Here is a 16,575-nt window from a genome sequence, read left to right as displayed (position 1 = left end):
AAACTAAAAACTACTTCCAAAAACATTCAGCTTTGATATTAATGAGTTTTTTGGGTTCATTGAGAACATGGTTGTTGTTCAATAATAACATTATTCCTCAAAAATACAACTTGCCTAATAATTCTGCACTCCCTGTATTTGAACCCATTTGTCAAACAAGTCTACTAACAGTTTTGCAACAACAACGGTTTCTCTCCCATGAAGTGTGACAAGGTCGACTCCCATGAAGATGAAAGTGTGCACTTAAGAACAAATGATGCTTCTGTGTCAGGGTGTTACCCCATCACATCCTGATGGAGTTAACCTGTTAACCTCTGAAGCACCCTGAACACTTTGCAGTAACACAGGATGGATGTGCTGTGAACTATCAGGCAGCGTGGCCCATTCATTACATACACAAACTAATCATATTTATATGTTCATAATTATTTTGTTATGGGCAACACAGCTTTGGAAATGGTTAGCTGGATAATAGCACATGAACTTGTCTTGTCATTTAAAAGGAGAATATTAACCCTTTATCCAGTCCTGAACAGCATATGAGGGTATGATGGTTAACCTTACCTCGGCAAACAGGTGTTTCATCTGGGCTTGTTTGGTCCTGAAGCGCTTGATTTTCTGGTGGATTCTGGGATCTTTCTCTAGTTCTTCCAGAGTGGCCCATTTGCAGTGTAGGTAGGAACTGAAATGACATGACAAAAAACATAGCCAGCTACTTAGCCTTTCAGCTCGTGTGAGAACAGCTCAGAACAGGATGTCAAAAGGATGATCTAAAACCTGAACACTGAAAGTGGTTCAGAGGCACATGAGAAGATGATTTAAATACTCGTACAGTTTTCTATTTTTATGGGTGGATTCCCAAAACAATCGGGCGTTTGCCTGTTTGAACTGTGTGAACAGTTGAAAATCAATCCATAAAGAGAACAGCCTTCACCTCACTCAACATAACCAGTGTTTTCTGCACTGCAAGTGATTAAAATATGCATTTTCAGCTAGAAGTAGTTACCTTAATTGGAATTAATCAGCAATACTGAGAAAGTGTTCCCTAATTAAAGGGAAAGGAAAGACGGCAAAACAAATTCTACTACTGCTCCTGTGGCTGCAGTTTAACATACGTGATTTAATCTATAAACCTCAACCCATAAATGGACAAATACAAGAAATGTATCTGACGTGTTTAAGGGATACCATGTAGTTACTATGCAAATGCTTATATATTTGCAATTGCATTATGCATAATGGTGATTTTTTTAATACTACAAATATTACACTATTACTACATATTTCTAATTTCTGAATATATTACTCTACTGAGTAACATTCATACTGACTCAGTTTTACTGCTCAAGCGATCTGATCATGTTTTATTCATCACCTCAGAGAGTAAATTACAATCTTAATTACTAATGTATATTTCTCTAGGTCTTTTCTTTATAATAAAAGGTCCCAGAGAGAGAAAAAAAGTCTCAAGAGATCCCTAGACTGGCTGGAGAACCTAAGCCTCGGGGATAAAATTAACTGAGTGCTTGTGAGACTACGGATGCAAAGCTACAAGCAACTGTTAGTTAAAGAACCACATGTGTATAAACTTCGAATTACTTCAAATAAATGTCATAAAAACTATTAACAACTTCAACAAAGGCACGACATTCCTTTCATGTAATGAATGCGAGGTTGTAAGCCGAAAGATGACGAGTAACTGACATCCCTCCAACCAGTAATTAACTTGTCAAAAGACCTAATTATTGGCATTGCTGACCTTTTTGTCAATGCTAGCAGCTGTCGTGCAGTCAAAAGTTATCATTTTATCAACGATGGTGACGACTGCCTAAATGTACAAGAGCCATGCCCAGTTTACACAGTCATGTACACACTTTCATGCTCTGAAGTATGGAAGAAAATTAAGTGATGGTTTATTATGAAAGCAGTGCAGATCTAAGACTGTTTGACCACATAAGCAATTATAATCTGCCGGCTGGCTCACAGGTGCGAGTGCTACTGGAAGTGCAGTTTTAGACTGTATTAGACAGAGTGGCGGTTCTAACTGTGAATACCACTATTTGTTCTCTAATGTGTGTCTTTCTGTTATTTTTGTATACAGCCCTCTTGATTGTATATATTTCTCCTGTTTGCTATTTATTCCTGTCTGTTTATTATTTAAATCCGCACAGTCGTTGCAGAGCAGCCACAATTTTGTTGTACATGTACAATAAAGGGCTACTCTAATCTAGTCTTTAACACACGATTTTGCCAACAGTTGATCTAACCTGACATCAAACCTGCAATGCAGCACAACATCTCTAACCTGTGCCTCCTCCAACAATGATCACACAAGAGGCAAAGGAATGTTTTCACTGTTGTGCAGGAAAACATACAACAGTGAAAGTGGCCTCATCCGTGACAGCTAAAAATATCAATTTCCAGTATATGTAACTGCATGAATAACCAATGTCAAAGAGGTACTCACAAATTTCTATATTTGACATAAAATTCCTCAATCTCCTCCGTTTGGTCCTCTGATGATGACGTCTATGGAGATACAGAAAGAGACAAAACTAATAAACAAGAAATAAGCGAGCAGCGATAAAGAGAAAAAAAACTATATAAGCCGAGTGTGTGTGTTCATTCTCTGTCCTTCACCTCTTTCTTCACTGTTCTTACAGCCAGAATTTTCTCAATGATGTTGGCCTCATCCTCAGGTGGTTCCTGAGAGACAGAATCAGAAGATTAACTACTGAAGCTTAAGGCTGCAATGCAATGCAAAAGTTTTATTCAAATAGGCCTAACACTAAGACTCCAAAGCAACAAACTTTTGCAATCAGATAAACACCGAAAATGTATTTAAAAGCTATAATTATTAAGATATTAAATATTATAAAACCTTAATGATAACATAGATATAACAAAACAGAGGGAAAAGTAAGAAAGAACCAGATGACCATCTATGTGCTTACCTCAGCCTGCCATGCCAGAGCAGTGGCATTGAGCGCCGCGATGCGACCGGCTCCAAGAACTGCAATGGTCTCTCCGTCATCATCTACCACCTTAAAGTCCAAATCTTCGTTGTACTTCCTCCTTTTGACTTGTCGTCCCGAACGTCGCTTCTGCAGAAGGAGGGGCAAAAAAAAAAAGAAGAGAGAATACGAGGAGAAAAAAGGACAGAAGAATTAAAAAGAAGGCATGAGGAAGTATATCTACATGTAAACTAAAGAAAAGAGAAATGATTAAATGTTTATGCTCAGCGACTGTGTATCAGTGTTACTCTTATACAATGCAGATACTGCAGTGAATGTAAGAAAGAATGCTAAGCTAATTAAGTCAGGTTGACACTCCGATGTGGAAATCTTGTCCATTTTATTTTGTGCCTTCAAAAATGTCTTTCCAGTCAAAAAGAGAAGCAATCTGTAAAACTCCACCTGCCTCCTGAAGCCCATCCGATTTCTCAGTGACACGAAGACTTTTATCAACACATTGCTCTCCTGGATATTTGAAACACACTGGTGTATTGGCTAGCTCAGACTCTCTCCAGCTGCTACAGAGTGCTGCTGGAAGACTCCAAATTAGCACCAGCAAAATAGAGAAGCATTACAGCAGCACTAGCATTGACATTCTGTATGCCTGTCAAATACTGAATTGACTTAAGCGCTCATCTGCCTCCACCCTACCTCTAAGCCTTGTAGATCCTAGAAGAACTGCTTCTAATTGCAGACTGCATCGCACAGTCAAATGTTCCTTCCTTAATGATGCAAATCTCAACACATGCTTTCAACTTTTGGTGGCTCTTGTTTATTTAATGGCCTTAGACATTTAATCCTGTTTTCCATTTTGGTGGTCTGTGCACCTATTTTTGACATTCCCTGTTTTTTTTTTAAATGTGCACTCTGTTCAGCTCTGGTTGTTTTAAAAGTGGTATATAACTAAAGACGACAAAAACTGCTAAGATTCCTGCCATTAAGAATGCTACTGATGTTCAGAATATCATCAAATTGACCCTTTATCCTTTGTGTAGGTTTTTCTTTGTAAATACTGTGATAACAGCCTTTTGTGTTCAGCCTCTATCCAGTTTTGCTGTGCACTCACTGCATTATCCAGGGGGTCTTGGCTGTCCTCTCCACCCATGTTAATGGCTGACATTGAGGTAGTGTCATCACTCTCCACCCCCTCCTGGACAGCCAGCTCCTGGTTTCTCCTCTTCCCCTTCTTCTTCTTCTCCACCGGCGCTGCGCCAGGATCTCTGTGAGGGCAGGAATTCTGATGAGTAATTCGCCACTCTAGTAGCCTGCAGCAGCATTTTCTCACTCAGCGGCTGGAAACTCTGCTGCTCCCTGAGGATTTGTGGCGGACTGGTTGAGGAAGTTCTTTCAGCTCTTACTCTTTATGCTAATATGCAGAAGTACTGTCATTTCCTAATCACAAAAGACAACCACTGATTGATCACAGATTACAACGAGACTGCCCAACTGCTACCTGACAGCAAAATCAGAGCCTGAGAAATGACAGTAAATGCGTTGTTTACAACATTTTAATAAAGGAGTTAACGCAAAAGAGCAAAGTGTAATGTTCAATTACTTGAAATGATAGGTCCCCAGCTTCAAGCACTTACTAAAACTACAACGAACAAATCATTTCTTTTTGTTTTCACTTTGTCAAATCAAATTGTGGTATGATGGAAATCCGTTGTTCCCCTTTTTAAAAAATGTTATCCATCAGAAATGTCATTTTGTCTCATTTCTACTTCTGTAGATTTCTCAACATTTTTTCACAACAACTGCAATAAAACAATTTCCCTTTGGGGAACCCTGCTTTTTTTCTGACTCCTTTTATTAATGTATAGAATACTGCCATAAAGCTATTCATTTTAAACTAAGAAGGGAAGCAACATAAAAATTTTGACATTCTCGAACAGATATTTATTGCCTGTCGAATGAGCAATCAAGCATCGTTGACACAAATAAAAAACAATACAAAATAAAACTTTAAACAAAATGTTGACATGCAGTATAAGTCACCTTTTGGAAAAATTACTCAATATTCCACACTTTCTTCTGCCGCTGACTTTACAGTATAACAATCAAATGCTATTAAGTCAAAAATGCAGCTGATACATGAACTGCTTATGGTGACTAATGATTTAGGATAATACTGGCAGGCAGAGTCCAAGGCGCAAAACAGATTCATCTCCTGCCCCGGTTAAAGACATTTTCTCTCTTTTGCACAAAAACTGTGGCAAAGTGAGCAATAAGAAAAGACAAAAGCAGCAGATTAAGATGGATTTACAGCTGCACCACATGAGGCTTTTCTAATCTTCCTGTGGATGGTTTTATTCGAACAACACATGACGGATACCAGAGCATAACCTGGAAATGTCTCCAAGCCAGAAGAGTTCACAAGGTCTTCTTTTCATTACTACAGTGGATCTTCTCTCTCTCTCTCTCTCTAACCTTTTATCTAGTTTTCTCCTCTCCTCTCTTATCTCCACTCTTCCTTTACGTCATTATCCCTGTATCTTCTCATCCTTACTACCCCACTCCCCCACCCCCGCCCCTTTCATGGCACTGATCATCATCTCTTTCCTACATTCTCTTCATAACTTTCATTGGCAGCTTCTTCTCTTCTCACACTCACTGGTGTTTTTTTCCTTCTTTGTCTTTCATAACTCGGCTGCTTCCTTTCTTAACTTCACATCTGTTACCATTTCTGTCCTCCCTCATTCATTCACAATCCATTTCTTCCAAACTATTTTCATCATAAATTTCTGCTTGCACATGTACTGCTTTTGTCTGAGAAACCTGCTCTTTCTCTGACACCACCTCCTTTCTCTCATTCACATTACAGCATCATAACCTTGACTCAACTTGTCACAAATATGCATTCCAGTCTACACCAATCTCTTGAGCTCCAATCTTTCTCTTTATCCACAACCCAATAGTTACTGCATGCTGCTGTGACACATCTAAGATCATCCTAGCACAAATGTAATTCACAAAGAAATCCTGTCTAAAGTCTGCCATTCTTTCTTAAAATAACCAACAGTAGCCACCTGAAAGCTGGGTCTCAAAATGGCAAAGTGCATAGATGACAAGAACAAATAAAAGCCTGGCCGCAGACACAAGCTGAGGAAATACAATCTGGTACAGCTGCTGTTGGGTATCGTACGCATGCTAATGTTTTACAATAAAAGTTCCATTAAGAGATTAAATGGTTCCATCCACTTAAACAGTAAGGCTGTTAATATACGAAAGGGTTACAGGAAGGTCTGGTTAAGTTCAGAGTGCAGTTATTAATGTTATTTAAAATGTACGTGTGCATCTTGTGATCACACTTCAGTTACTCATCAAAATGAGTTTCTGTATTAAGACATGAGAAATTAAGCTGATCAAACTTTAATACAGGTGTGTTCTGCAGGTGAGCTAAATTTAAAAAAAAAGCCTGATTACTATTTGAGGATATAAAATATGACAGTAGCAGCATTTGTGGCAGATGTGTCAGTGCTCCCTCCATCTACCCTCCAATTGCTCAGCTTTTCAAAAGTGAGCTGATTAATAGAAGGGGGAATAGCAATGACAGTAAAGGAAGAACAGCTAAGGTTGTCAACTGCAATTAAACAGTCTGTTATTAAGGTATATGCATCTGTATCATATTTATACATCCTCATGTGCTTATAAGAGGTTTGTGAGATAAGACGTGAATAGCATCTCTGAAGTGATGGCGTGGCTGATAAAGAGAAACATTTTATCAGCTTGCATGGACGTGTTTGTTTATCTTCACATTAAAATTAAGATTCAAACACATTTCCAAAGTTAATTAGCTTTCAAAAATTCACTAATTCCAGAAATCACCAGCTTGACTTTAGTGGTTTATTTTGCAAAGGTCAAAATCTTACTATGCATTCATGATGTCCTGGGTCTCTCTTTAGTATTTCTCCTTAATGTAGCTTCAAAGTGAAATATTTGTAACCAAGGAACTGCATTATTTGTTGCACACGACAGGTTTACTGCCGACTTCCTTGCTTTACCCCATTATTGTGCACTTCAAGGGGTTTTCTAGTGTGGCCTCTTTTCTCTACCTTTTTTCCCTATAGCAATATTCTCCTTGTAAATTCTTCTCTCCACCCATGAATTGTTAGCCCATCAGAAAGTCTTACCTGGGTTTTCGACCCCTCTGTTTTGGCGCTGACAGGACTGGCGTCTTGCTGTTCGCCTGACCGTGGTTCTTACCATGGCTGTGGGCGGCCTGGGTGCCGTGTGCCCCCCCTGGGACTTTTGTGTGGACTCCTTGGGTAGGACGAGCTGAAGAGGATTTGGAAATTTGTGAGTTAATGCAAGCTCTTGTACAGGACAAGCGGCGGTGGTCACACTTCCATGATAACTTTAGTCATTCTTAAACTGAAGCTGATTTTTCTTTTTCTTTTTTCCCACAGCTCTTTTGATGCACATGTATTAATATTAGTTTGCTAGGGCCGTTGTATGGCAACGCCCTGCATTCTTGAACACTGTACTTGGCTGGCAAGCAGGCTTACATTTACTAAATACCACTAAACAAAAGTACAAGAAATATTGACATTTTGACCTGATGGTCCAGCTAAGCGATTAAGGGGTCAGTACGTTCTTTTAATTCATCATAGGCAGAGCATGAAAATATTAATATCTTGGCTAAATTTTATACCAACTCAATAATTTTCAGGACTTAACAGGAAGAGTCTGCACGCTGATGTAAATAATCTTGACGTAGGCACAATGTTCTTATTAACCAAGAATGTCAACATCACCGTGAATATTCACCCACGGGGGAACATGTGGGGTTTTTCTTGTGTTGTTTGTTTTGTTGTTGTTTGGTCGCAAAAACAGCATTGAGAGTATACACTGTCCCCAAGCCAACAGTGGACTGTCAGCAGCAGTGACAAAGAATCCAAAATACAGCTTGTAGTTGTTTCAATAATACATATAAATTCTATTATCCTACTTTCAGTGTCATCTAAGTCTATTGCTGGGTTTGGCATCATCAAACATGCACTGATATAATTCTTGCAGAAAATCTTTTTCTGTTCTTCAGCTATTGAAAGAATGCTAATACACCCACCCACACACGTGCAAACACATAACCATGCGTACTCGGTCTTAATTAAATCCAACAATCGCATTATAATAACCTATATTTATGCTGACATGTCTGATCATGATTTAAGGACATTTACAAACAGGACAGGCATCATCCTCGCCTGCCAATTAGTCCTGAACTGTTCGAGCTCAAACGCCTGTTGTCATCACATTTTTAAGGTTTTGTTCTTTGGTTGTTGACAAAACACAGAACGAGACACTCATTCACACAGACTTCAAAGCAGCAGAGGTTAGCAGACAGCAAACACTGCCACCATCACATAAGTAAAGCAGCCTGGGTGTATTTTTTTTTTAAAATTAAAGTTACTACTGGTACCATCATTAGACATTAAGAAGCTGTCAGCGGACACAGCCTTGAAAAACGGCATGTGGCACATCAGAATAAAAACTTTTTGCAGATGGGATAAATTAATAAGCTATGAAGAGGTAGCTTAACCTAAAAGTATTTCTGGTACCAATTAACAAGGGCAGTAATATTTAATTGCCTAGTAAACTAATCATGCACATCCCTACTGTAGGTAAAGCAAACTACACTATTAAAAACACAATCCAAAACTTCTTGCTGTCACTGCCACACAAACAAAAACACTTGACACTCTTCAAACCTTGATTCGAGGGTACAGGAGGTAGGACTTTGACCTTAGGTTTTCTTCCTCTTTTGCCAGGAACCTTGACAGGCATCTGAGCCGATCCCGGGGAAACAGCGGCACCTGACGTTTTAACTCCTGACACATTTTTCAGCACCGTCTCACTCTCTGTCCTGCCCTCCTTTCCCTTGGTCCTGCGCTCCTTACGCTCCTTTCCCTCCTTGGGTTCCTTGCTCTTTCTCAGGGAGACCACTATTGGCTCCCTCTCCTCCCTTCGTTTCTTTGGTTTGCTGCTCTCCTTTTCCTCACACTCCACTCCTGCTTTCTCCCATTCCCTCTTGTCCTTTTTCTTTCGTTTCTTCTTCACCCTGCCTCCGCCACCTCCATCATCCTCCTCGCTCATAGAGGAGGGAGGCCGTGGCGCTCCTCCGGAGTGCTTAGCAGCGTGGACCCCGGATGTGGTGCAGTGATTGGATGTCACCGTGCTGCCCACAGGGGTGAGGAGGCGGAGCTGGTCCTTGGTGCCCACAACCAGGTGTCCCCGTGGGATTGTGGGAGCTGTAGTTTGTGCGTTGCTGTTTTGGTCCGAGGAAGAGGCTGCTGCAGCGGAGGCCTGAGGTGGTGTGTGCTTCAAGAGGCCAGTGAACATCTGAAAAAGAAGAGCGTGTCATAAATACAGTTGATCATTATACTGTTCCTTATTAACTAATAAATTCTACTCATCTCTACTTTACTGCTTGGTTTAAATTCTTCTCATGAATACCTCCTGAGCAGACGTTTCAAAGCAAAAGTCCTCCAAAACAGCAGAGTGTTGAGTATGTAAAAATAATTATCAACCTCATGAAGACATGTGACATTAAAAAGAATGTCTGTAGCATCAGCCGTGCAGAGAACTAACACCCAACTCGCCAGTTCCCTTCAGCCCTGTGAAACTTTGCATTTTTCAGTTCGCTGTTTTGCTCTTAACAGCATACAGCTCAACTCTTTTGGTTCACTTTCAACACATAGCAAAAATAAATAAACGAAATAAAAATAAAACACGGCTGTTTATTTTCTCTATTCAAATAAACATACTGAAGCCAAATAGTATGGGAAATATTCTTCAGAGTCGGTGGAGATGAACTGAGGAGAAAATTAGACAAAGCTTCCAATAATGGTAGTTGATTAATATCGAAGAAAAATCTGCCATTTGCAACAACCCTAATAAGAAAATTCTCATTCAGTTCCTGGTTTAATTCTCTCTCGATCCAAAATGCCTCCGGAACACAGAGTACTTGCTTCAAAATCATGGCCTCTCTGCACGATCAGCATACATTTCAGAAAGCCCACTGAATTTTGCACGCCCAATGTCTCACACACAATCGTCTAGTGAAGGCCCTTCAGCAGGTGTCTACGTTGACAGGAAACCTGAGAAAGCGGACCTTCATATATGATGCCTTCCACCTATTAAACTCTGGTCGACTTCACGACCTTCTCTTCCTCCTACCCGGGACCAGCTACCACACTGATGTTCTATTCAAAACACTCTTGGACTTTAACATTCAGGTCATTTATTGACTCTTAAATTAGTTATTACTGTGCAACATCCGACCTTTGGCTTTGATTCACCAGGTGTGTCACAGCAAACTAAAACTAAACTTAACATCTTATTAATTGTTCATTCGTTTTTAGTTAAAATGGACAGACAATCCCCTACTTTCCTTTTCTTCTCTTTACTGTATCTATCAAATAAAGCTGAAAAAGGCCACACACACACAAAAAAGTGGCTACTTTTAAACATGTTTTTTTTATTTGTATGTTAAATTGGAAAATGAGTAAAGTTGTAAGTAGTGAATAGTGATACATTCAGCAATATTCCTAATTTCGGAATATATCAAACCACGCGATGTTGCGAGGACATTGTGACACCACATATTCCTAAATCCTCATTCTGAAACAGTCAAAAATGCAAAGTCCATTCAACAACACTGCTCCCAACTGCTCAATCAGCACAGCACTCTTCCACTCTAACCTAACAGACCCAAACGTGAATTATTGCATCATCTTTAAGCAGTGCTGTAAATGTCAAAAGGGTCATTTCCATCACGGCTATATCTCTAACATTAATGGAGAATAGATGAAGTTACGGTAGCTTCATTGTCCACCTCTGATTATGACATCAGGTTGTCATCTCATTGAAATTAGGTAGGAAGCGAAGCTCAAGTATGCTAATAAGTCTCTTGTGACTGCATAAATATTGGCAACCATAAATATTCATGACTAGTAGGTGGACCTCAAGGTCAGCATAACATGTGGGCAAATTGTACCTATCTGCTAAAATCAAAAATGCAGATAAGATGTTCCAAAATCCGTTGGTTACTTTATATCAAATACAAAGATTGCAATTTCATGGGGTTAAACACAGCTTGTACTAAAGTCTGCAGTGCTTGATTGAGGCATTTCGAAGGTGTTGCATCCAATGATGAACTCCAGTCTACAGGAATATGATGGCATATTGCTCATATTTAGCACAAAGCCAATTTCTCTATTGTATTATCACAGCCAGTTCAAGAGCTTTAACAAGATGTTGCTCACTCTGTGACTCTGCAGCGTCATAACTAAACCTAACAATTGCTGTGAACTATTAGATATTCAAGATGGTATTCAGCTAAGAAACAAATGAGAACTTCATAACTTAAAGCAATCATATAAAAAAGAAAGATGCTAGATATTAGAGATTTGTAATTGAGATAACAAACAGGATAAACGTAGGACATTTTTGTACTTTAAAATAAGAAAGAAGAATTTATTACACCATCCACCAATGTAAGGTTTATGGCACCACTGTGTTTTGGCAAGTACTAAAATAATTTCAATAATTAATTTTATGTTATAGTTCCTACCTTCTGCTCCGGCATGATGCTGAATACTGAGTAGAAAAATATACTTTGCAGAACATTAACATGGCACAGAAAATCAGAACATCTGACCATCGTGATATAACGTTCCATCGTAGCATCAATTCCTACTTTGGGACATTTATACAAAAAATTGTTGCCATACTTTATACACCAGCACAAACTATGGGTTTTGTGAAGCTATGGTGACCTTTACTCACCAATTATCTCTGAGTCCAAATGCAGGTTTGTGCTTAATTAAAGAAAAACCCTGACAGGATTGCTAACATATCATGCACAAACTTTACCTGCCAAGCTATCCAGGTATATTATAGAGTATATTTGGCAACCAGGGAGCTGTTCACCAAACATCAGTGCTATTAAAATAACACCACTCACTGCCTTATAAGGACTTTTTTTTAACTACAAAGAAATGCTGCTAGTATCAGAGGCAATGATTGGGTAGATGGCTAAGATGGAACAATAGAATAGAAAAGCCCTTTATAATCATTGTACATGTATAACAAAATACATGTGGGTAGACACAGCGGCTCTGCATAGCTGAGGTTGTGTAAATAATGATGTAAATTCTTTAAATGTGACACTTCATGTGCACTCCAGAAGAATATTGAAAAATAGCTGGTCAGTATTTTGTTCAGGAGGAGGCAAAAGCTGGGTTAGGGATTAAAATCTGGACAGGTAGTAGCAAATTAAACTTCCAAAAACACACAGGGAAACGCTCCACCATTGTCATCATCTGTGCAATTAATTTGTAGACTTCCAGCATTGCTGTAGTCACAGCTAAACAACCGGAGACGACAAAGAAGAGATAGTTGTAGCCAATGAGAATGAATAAAACGCAAAAGAAGAGGAACGTGAATAAGCAAGGGCAGAAGCAATAGCTGAGATCATCTGCAACTTTAGCTGAAATATACTCATGGTAGAGTCGTTGCAGTGAGTTACACTGAAACATTACGAAGAAAAGCATGGAAAAACTAAATGTATTTATTTACTTATTTATTTCACTGAATTGTTTATTAATCTAATCTACACCATAAAAACTGAACATTATTCTTTCCAGTGATTTATATAGTTACTGTAACTTACATCCAGCTCTGTTTGAGTGAATTCATGTGAATCAACTAAATCCTTCATACAAAGAACACGAGACAAAATTCCATTATAGAGTCTGTTTTTGCAAGGAGTGCATTCTCCTCACATTTTTCTTCACTGGTATTTAGTCTGTCAATAATGAATGTATCCTTCATAATTAATAATAATGTGCTGCCTGATTGGACACTGCAGGGAATTTCTCCCTGCTTTGCTGCGCCACAGGCAGGTCAGTGCAAAGGGTCGGCTATTAAAACTCATCCTACAACTGGCATTAGGAGTCTTGCTCAAGAGAACCACAGCTAGGCAGATGTTTTCCAGACAAAAGCTTGAAATTTAATCGGAATGTTGAAATAACCCCCAAACTACCAAAAACACCCCAAGACTCCACAGCAAAATATGCTTTTCTGGCATTGTTCTCAATTCCATTACTGGTCAAGTATATGTGACCACCACAGTAAACTGACGACCCTGTTATAAAAACACATATAAAAACCTGTGTTTATTATTAGAATAATATCTCTAATCGTTAATAAAAATACAGCATTACATTGTGCAAGTCACTAGCAAAAAAAAATAAAAACAAACAACAACAACAAAAAACAGATAGATAAATAATAGTAATAAATAAATGTATGGGCGCAAAAAAAAAAAAGTATCCGCCAAACTATCAATATTTTAAACTGATCAATTCTGAATGCACTGCGAGTTCAATGTGCTTTTATCTTCCATCTGAAGGTTTCAACAAGGGCATGAGAGTCAATATGCTGTGTGTGTGTGTGTGTGTGCGTGCGTGCGTGCGTATTTGAGAGCAGAGCTTGACTGATTTACATCGTTGATGGAAACTTGCCTTTAAAAGACTTCCCACTGGTACAAAGTATTGCACACGAGATAGAGTACTTTGTATTATTTGGGGTAGGGCGGGGGGGGGGGCTGTTTGGGGTTTTTTGCACGTCAATGTAACAATTTTGCATCCACATCATCATAATGAGTGGAAGGTGTACTTATTTATAAATTGCTGAAAAAGACTGCTAACACTTAGGTTTATGATGCAAGGATGTTTGGTTCCAGCTGATACAAACAGCTATTGTCACAAGTCTATTTATGTCTGTACCTGCACTCCCAGAAGTTACACTTTCATAGAGCAGTAGCTGTTGTCTATTAGCTTTCTGCAGTGCGAGTTATTCACGAAACGCATACAATATGTTAGCTCACATTACAAGATCTAATTAATCACATTTTACAGATTAATCACCATGACTCCATGTTCAGTGAGTTAACAATGCATGTAAACACAAGGCATTTGGTTAGTTTGTTCACTAACAATACCAAGAAGTTCCTTTAGATAACATGGGTGTCCTCGTTCTTCACAGAAAGAAGCACATATACAGCAATATACTGAATATACTGCACTTGACTTAGATGTCAGTCTTGCTTACTAAAAGCATTTAAGCACCTCAAACGTTATAGAGATAATCATGACAAGATAGACGCTTTTTAAATGTTCCCCTTTTTTTAAACATAACACCAAATGCCAATTTAGACATTTCCTTTGCTTTTTCTGCGGTACAGAAAATGATATCAAAGTATGACTCTATTACTAGTGTGCATAGCAAACTATGGATTTAGTGCACTATTACGCCCCTATTCACTTTAGATATCAAACAGTTTTTATTACAGAAACATAATCCCCAAGGCAGATGCCCTGCTGCGTCTTCACTGCTTTTCATAAGTGCTAGTTTTAATCAATTAACCGGGAGTCCCTGGGGAGAAACAACTAAATTTAACAAGTCAGAGCCTTTGGTTTAGAAGTTCAAAATTTGATTCATAAGAGGATTAGACCTGAAAATGCACCCAAAGCATTTGTAGTCAGGATTTACATATGGCTGAAGATGAAACAGTCCCATTACGCTTGCTGGATAGGACAATACAGCCTAATCTATTCTGTAAACAAAGTGTGCTGTGACAGAAAGCAAACCATTCAAGGGAGCAAAATAACAAAAAACACATTTTTCTAATGAATAACAACATCACATTTGTTACACTGGCATGTATACTGGTAACAGACTAGTGGGTTTTTGGTCCAAATAAATAAAGACATTATTATTCAAGCATGGAAGAACATCATCTACTTGGAAAAAAGAAAAAAGAAAAAAACCCACAAAATAAGCAAGGTTATACTTAAACTAGCAATAATTCAAAAGTTGTTTCCAAGTTGCGTAAATGTATAATAAATATTTTTGCCATAAATATTAAACATAAAGATTGTATTAAGATTCAAAAGGTAAAAGTAAGAAAAAACAAAACAATTATTTTAAACACCGAACCATAGAAAGATTGGAGAAATCAAATGACATCAATTCCACTCAGCAGGGGTGAAGTGAATAGAGAATGCAGTCCTGGACTTTTCTAAGTAATGAGTGTAAAATTAATTACAGAAAATGATCAGTAATACTACACATTTGCAATCAGAGTTACAGACAATGTTTTTAGTCACTATAAATATTTAACTACAGTGGGTATAATCTGTTGAGTTAACCCCTGGCAATGGTAAACCTGCAGTGGCACTCTAGCATTGAAACACCAGGGTCAACAAAAATATTGTTACTTTAAATTTATTGGTACACTTGACAGCGTCATTTTCTCTTCTCTTGGTTTTTTTGATGCCCTGCCAGCCACAGTGTTTTTGTTTCTATCCACATTTCAATAATTAAACAGATATAATGTTGAACACAAGTGCTCTATATTACTTACCCAAGTGTTACACTTTCCAGTCTGACAGCAACTGCTACCCGCTATTAAGGATTACACCAGGCTCTGCAGCTAAGATAACCTTTTAAGTATGTGTACATAGAGGCTATTTGTCAGTGTTAGGGAAAAGTAAAGACCAGCTATCAGAAGAACTATAACTTACCTACAGAAGGAGATCAGTACAAACAAGCCAATGAGATTAGTACTGACTAAATGATGATGCTGAACAATCATCAAAGCACTAGTTTAAAATCCAAACACAAAAAGTAAGACAAAAAAGTCCTCACTATCTCTGAAAAAGAAGCAGCTTAAGAGGAAATCTTTGGTGTGGTGATAACAAATCAAATGTTTGCTACAAGCTTTTCATCCACTACAGAACAACATGTTCTGTATTAATTATTTAGTGCAATTAAAATCAATAATTATTCATGTGTTGTGACTTGAATATAAACTTCCCATATAATAAAAGCCAAAATTCAATCTCACCTTGCTTGTGTGCTATATCCACCAGCTGTGTTCAAGTGTTCACTACACATAAAGTCCTATGGACAGCATGCCCTGCCATATGTGGCACTGCTGTTTGTGTGCTCTGTCCATATGTAAGTAATTGGAAAGACTGTACATTGCCCATATGTTTCTGCACCAATGTCACTAACACAAGCTGTGCCACATTTTTGCACTTGGCAAAGGAAGCGATTGTGTTCTGAAAATGAGCCAGCGCAGACTCATTATTGTGATTATGTTAAATTTTGAATCAGAAAGGTGCCGTTCTGAATGCAGCTGATGAAAATGTAGCCTGACATACTTCAGGGGGCTAATAGCAACAAGACAGACTTTTCAAAGCATTGATTCCCCCAACACACCTACGTACACATTTGATGGAGGCTTGTCAGAGGAAAGATGGTGTGGTTCCTATGACAGCAAAGCAGAGGGAGTGGTAAAGGGTTTAAAACTGGCTGTAGCCCTTTCTGACGCTCTTGACTGTATTTAGAAAGTGGAGAAAATGGGCACATGGTCTGCAGAGAAATAACCTCGCCCGGTCATGTGAATGTGGAATGACCGAGTGACATTCGCATATGTTTGCGTCTGCATCCAAATCCTCGTTGAATGGACATTTCTGCCTGAAAAAAAAAA

The 16,575-nt window shown here is 38.6% G+C and overlaps 1 protein-coding gene across 1 annotated transcript in view; it reads right to left on the bottom strand.

The window, feature by feature from the left end:
* Window positions 1-16,575, bottom strand: part of chd6 (chromodomain helicase DNA binding protein 6) — a 96,882-nt gene that overhangs the window by 37,782 nt on the left and 42,525 nt on the right. Inside the window, exons 3-9 of the mRNA XM_013915025.1 lie at window positions 8,723-9,353; window positions 7,145-7,289; window positions 4,081-4,234; window positions 2,955-3,104; window positions 2,641-2,706; window positions 2,468-2,529; window positions 565-682 (exon numbers count right to left, since the gene is read on the bottom strand). Coding sequence (XP_013770479.1) covers window positions 565-682; window positions 2,468-2,529; window positions 2,641-2,706; window positions 2,955-3,104; window positions 4,081-4,234; window positions 7,145-7,289; window positions 8,723-9,353 — 1,326 coding nt within the window. The remainder of the gene's footprint in view (window positions 1-564; window positions 683-2,467; window positions 2,530-2,640; window positions 2,707-2,954; window positions 3,105-4,080; window positions 4,235-7,144; window positions 7,290-8,722; window positions 9,354-16,575) is intronic.

This window comes from Pundamilia nyererei, unplaced genomic scaffold (assembly GCF_000239375.1).
Source record: "Pundamilia nyererei isolate P.nyererei 1_Seehausen unplaced genomic scaffold, PunNye1.0 scaffold00246, whole genome shotgun sequence".
Taxonomy (NCBI): Eukaryota; Metazoa; Chordata; class Actinopteri; order Cichliformes; family Cichlidae; genus Pundamilia; species Pundamilia nyererei.
This window is presented reverse-complemented; position numbering and strand designations above follow the sequence as displayed.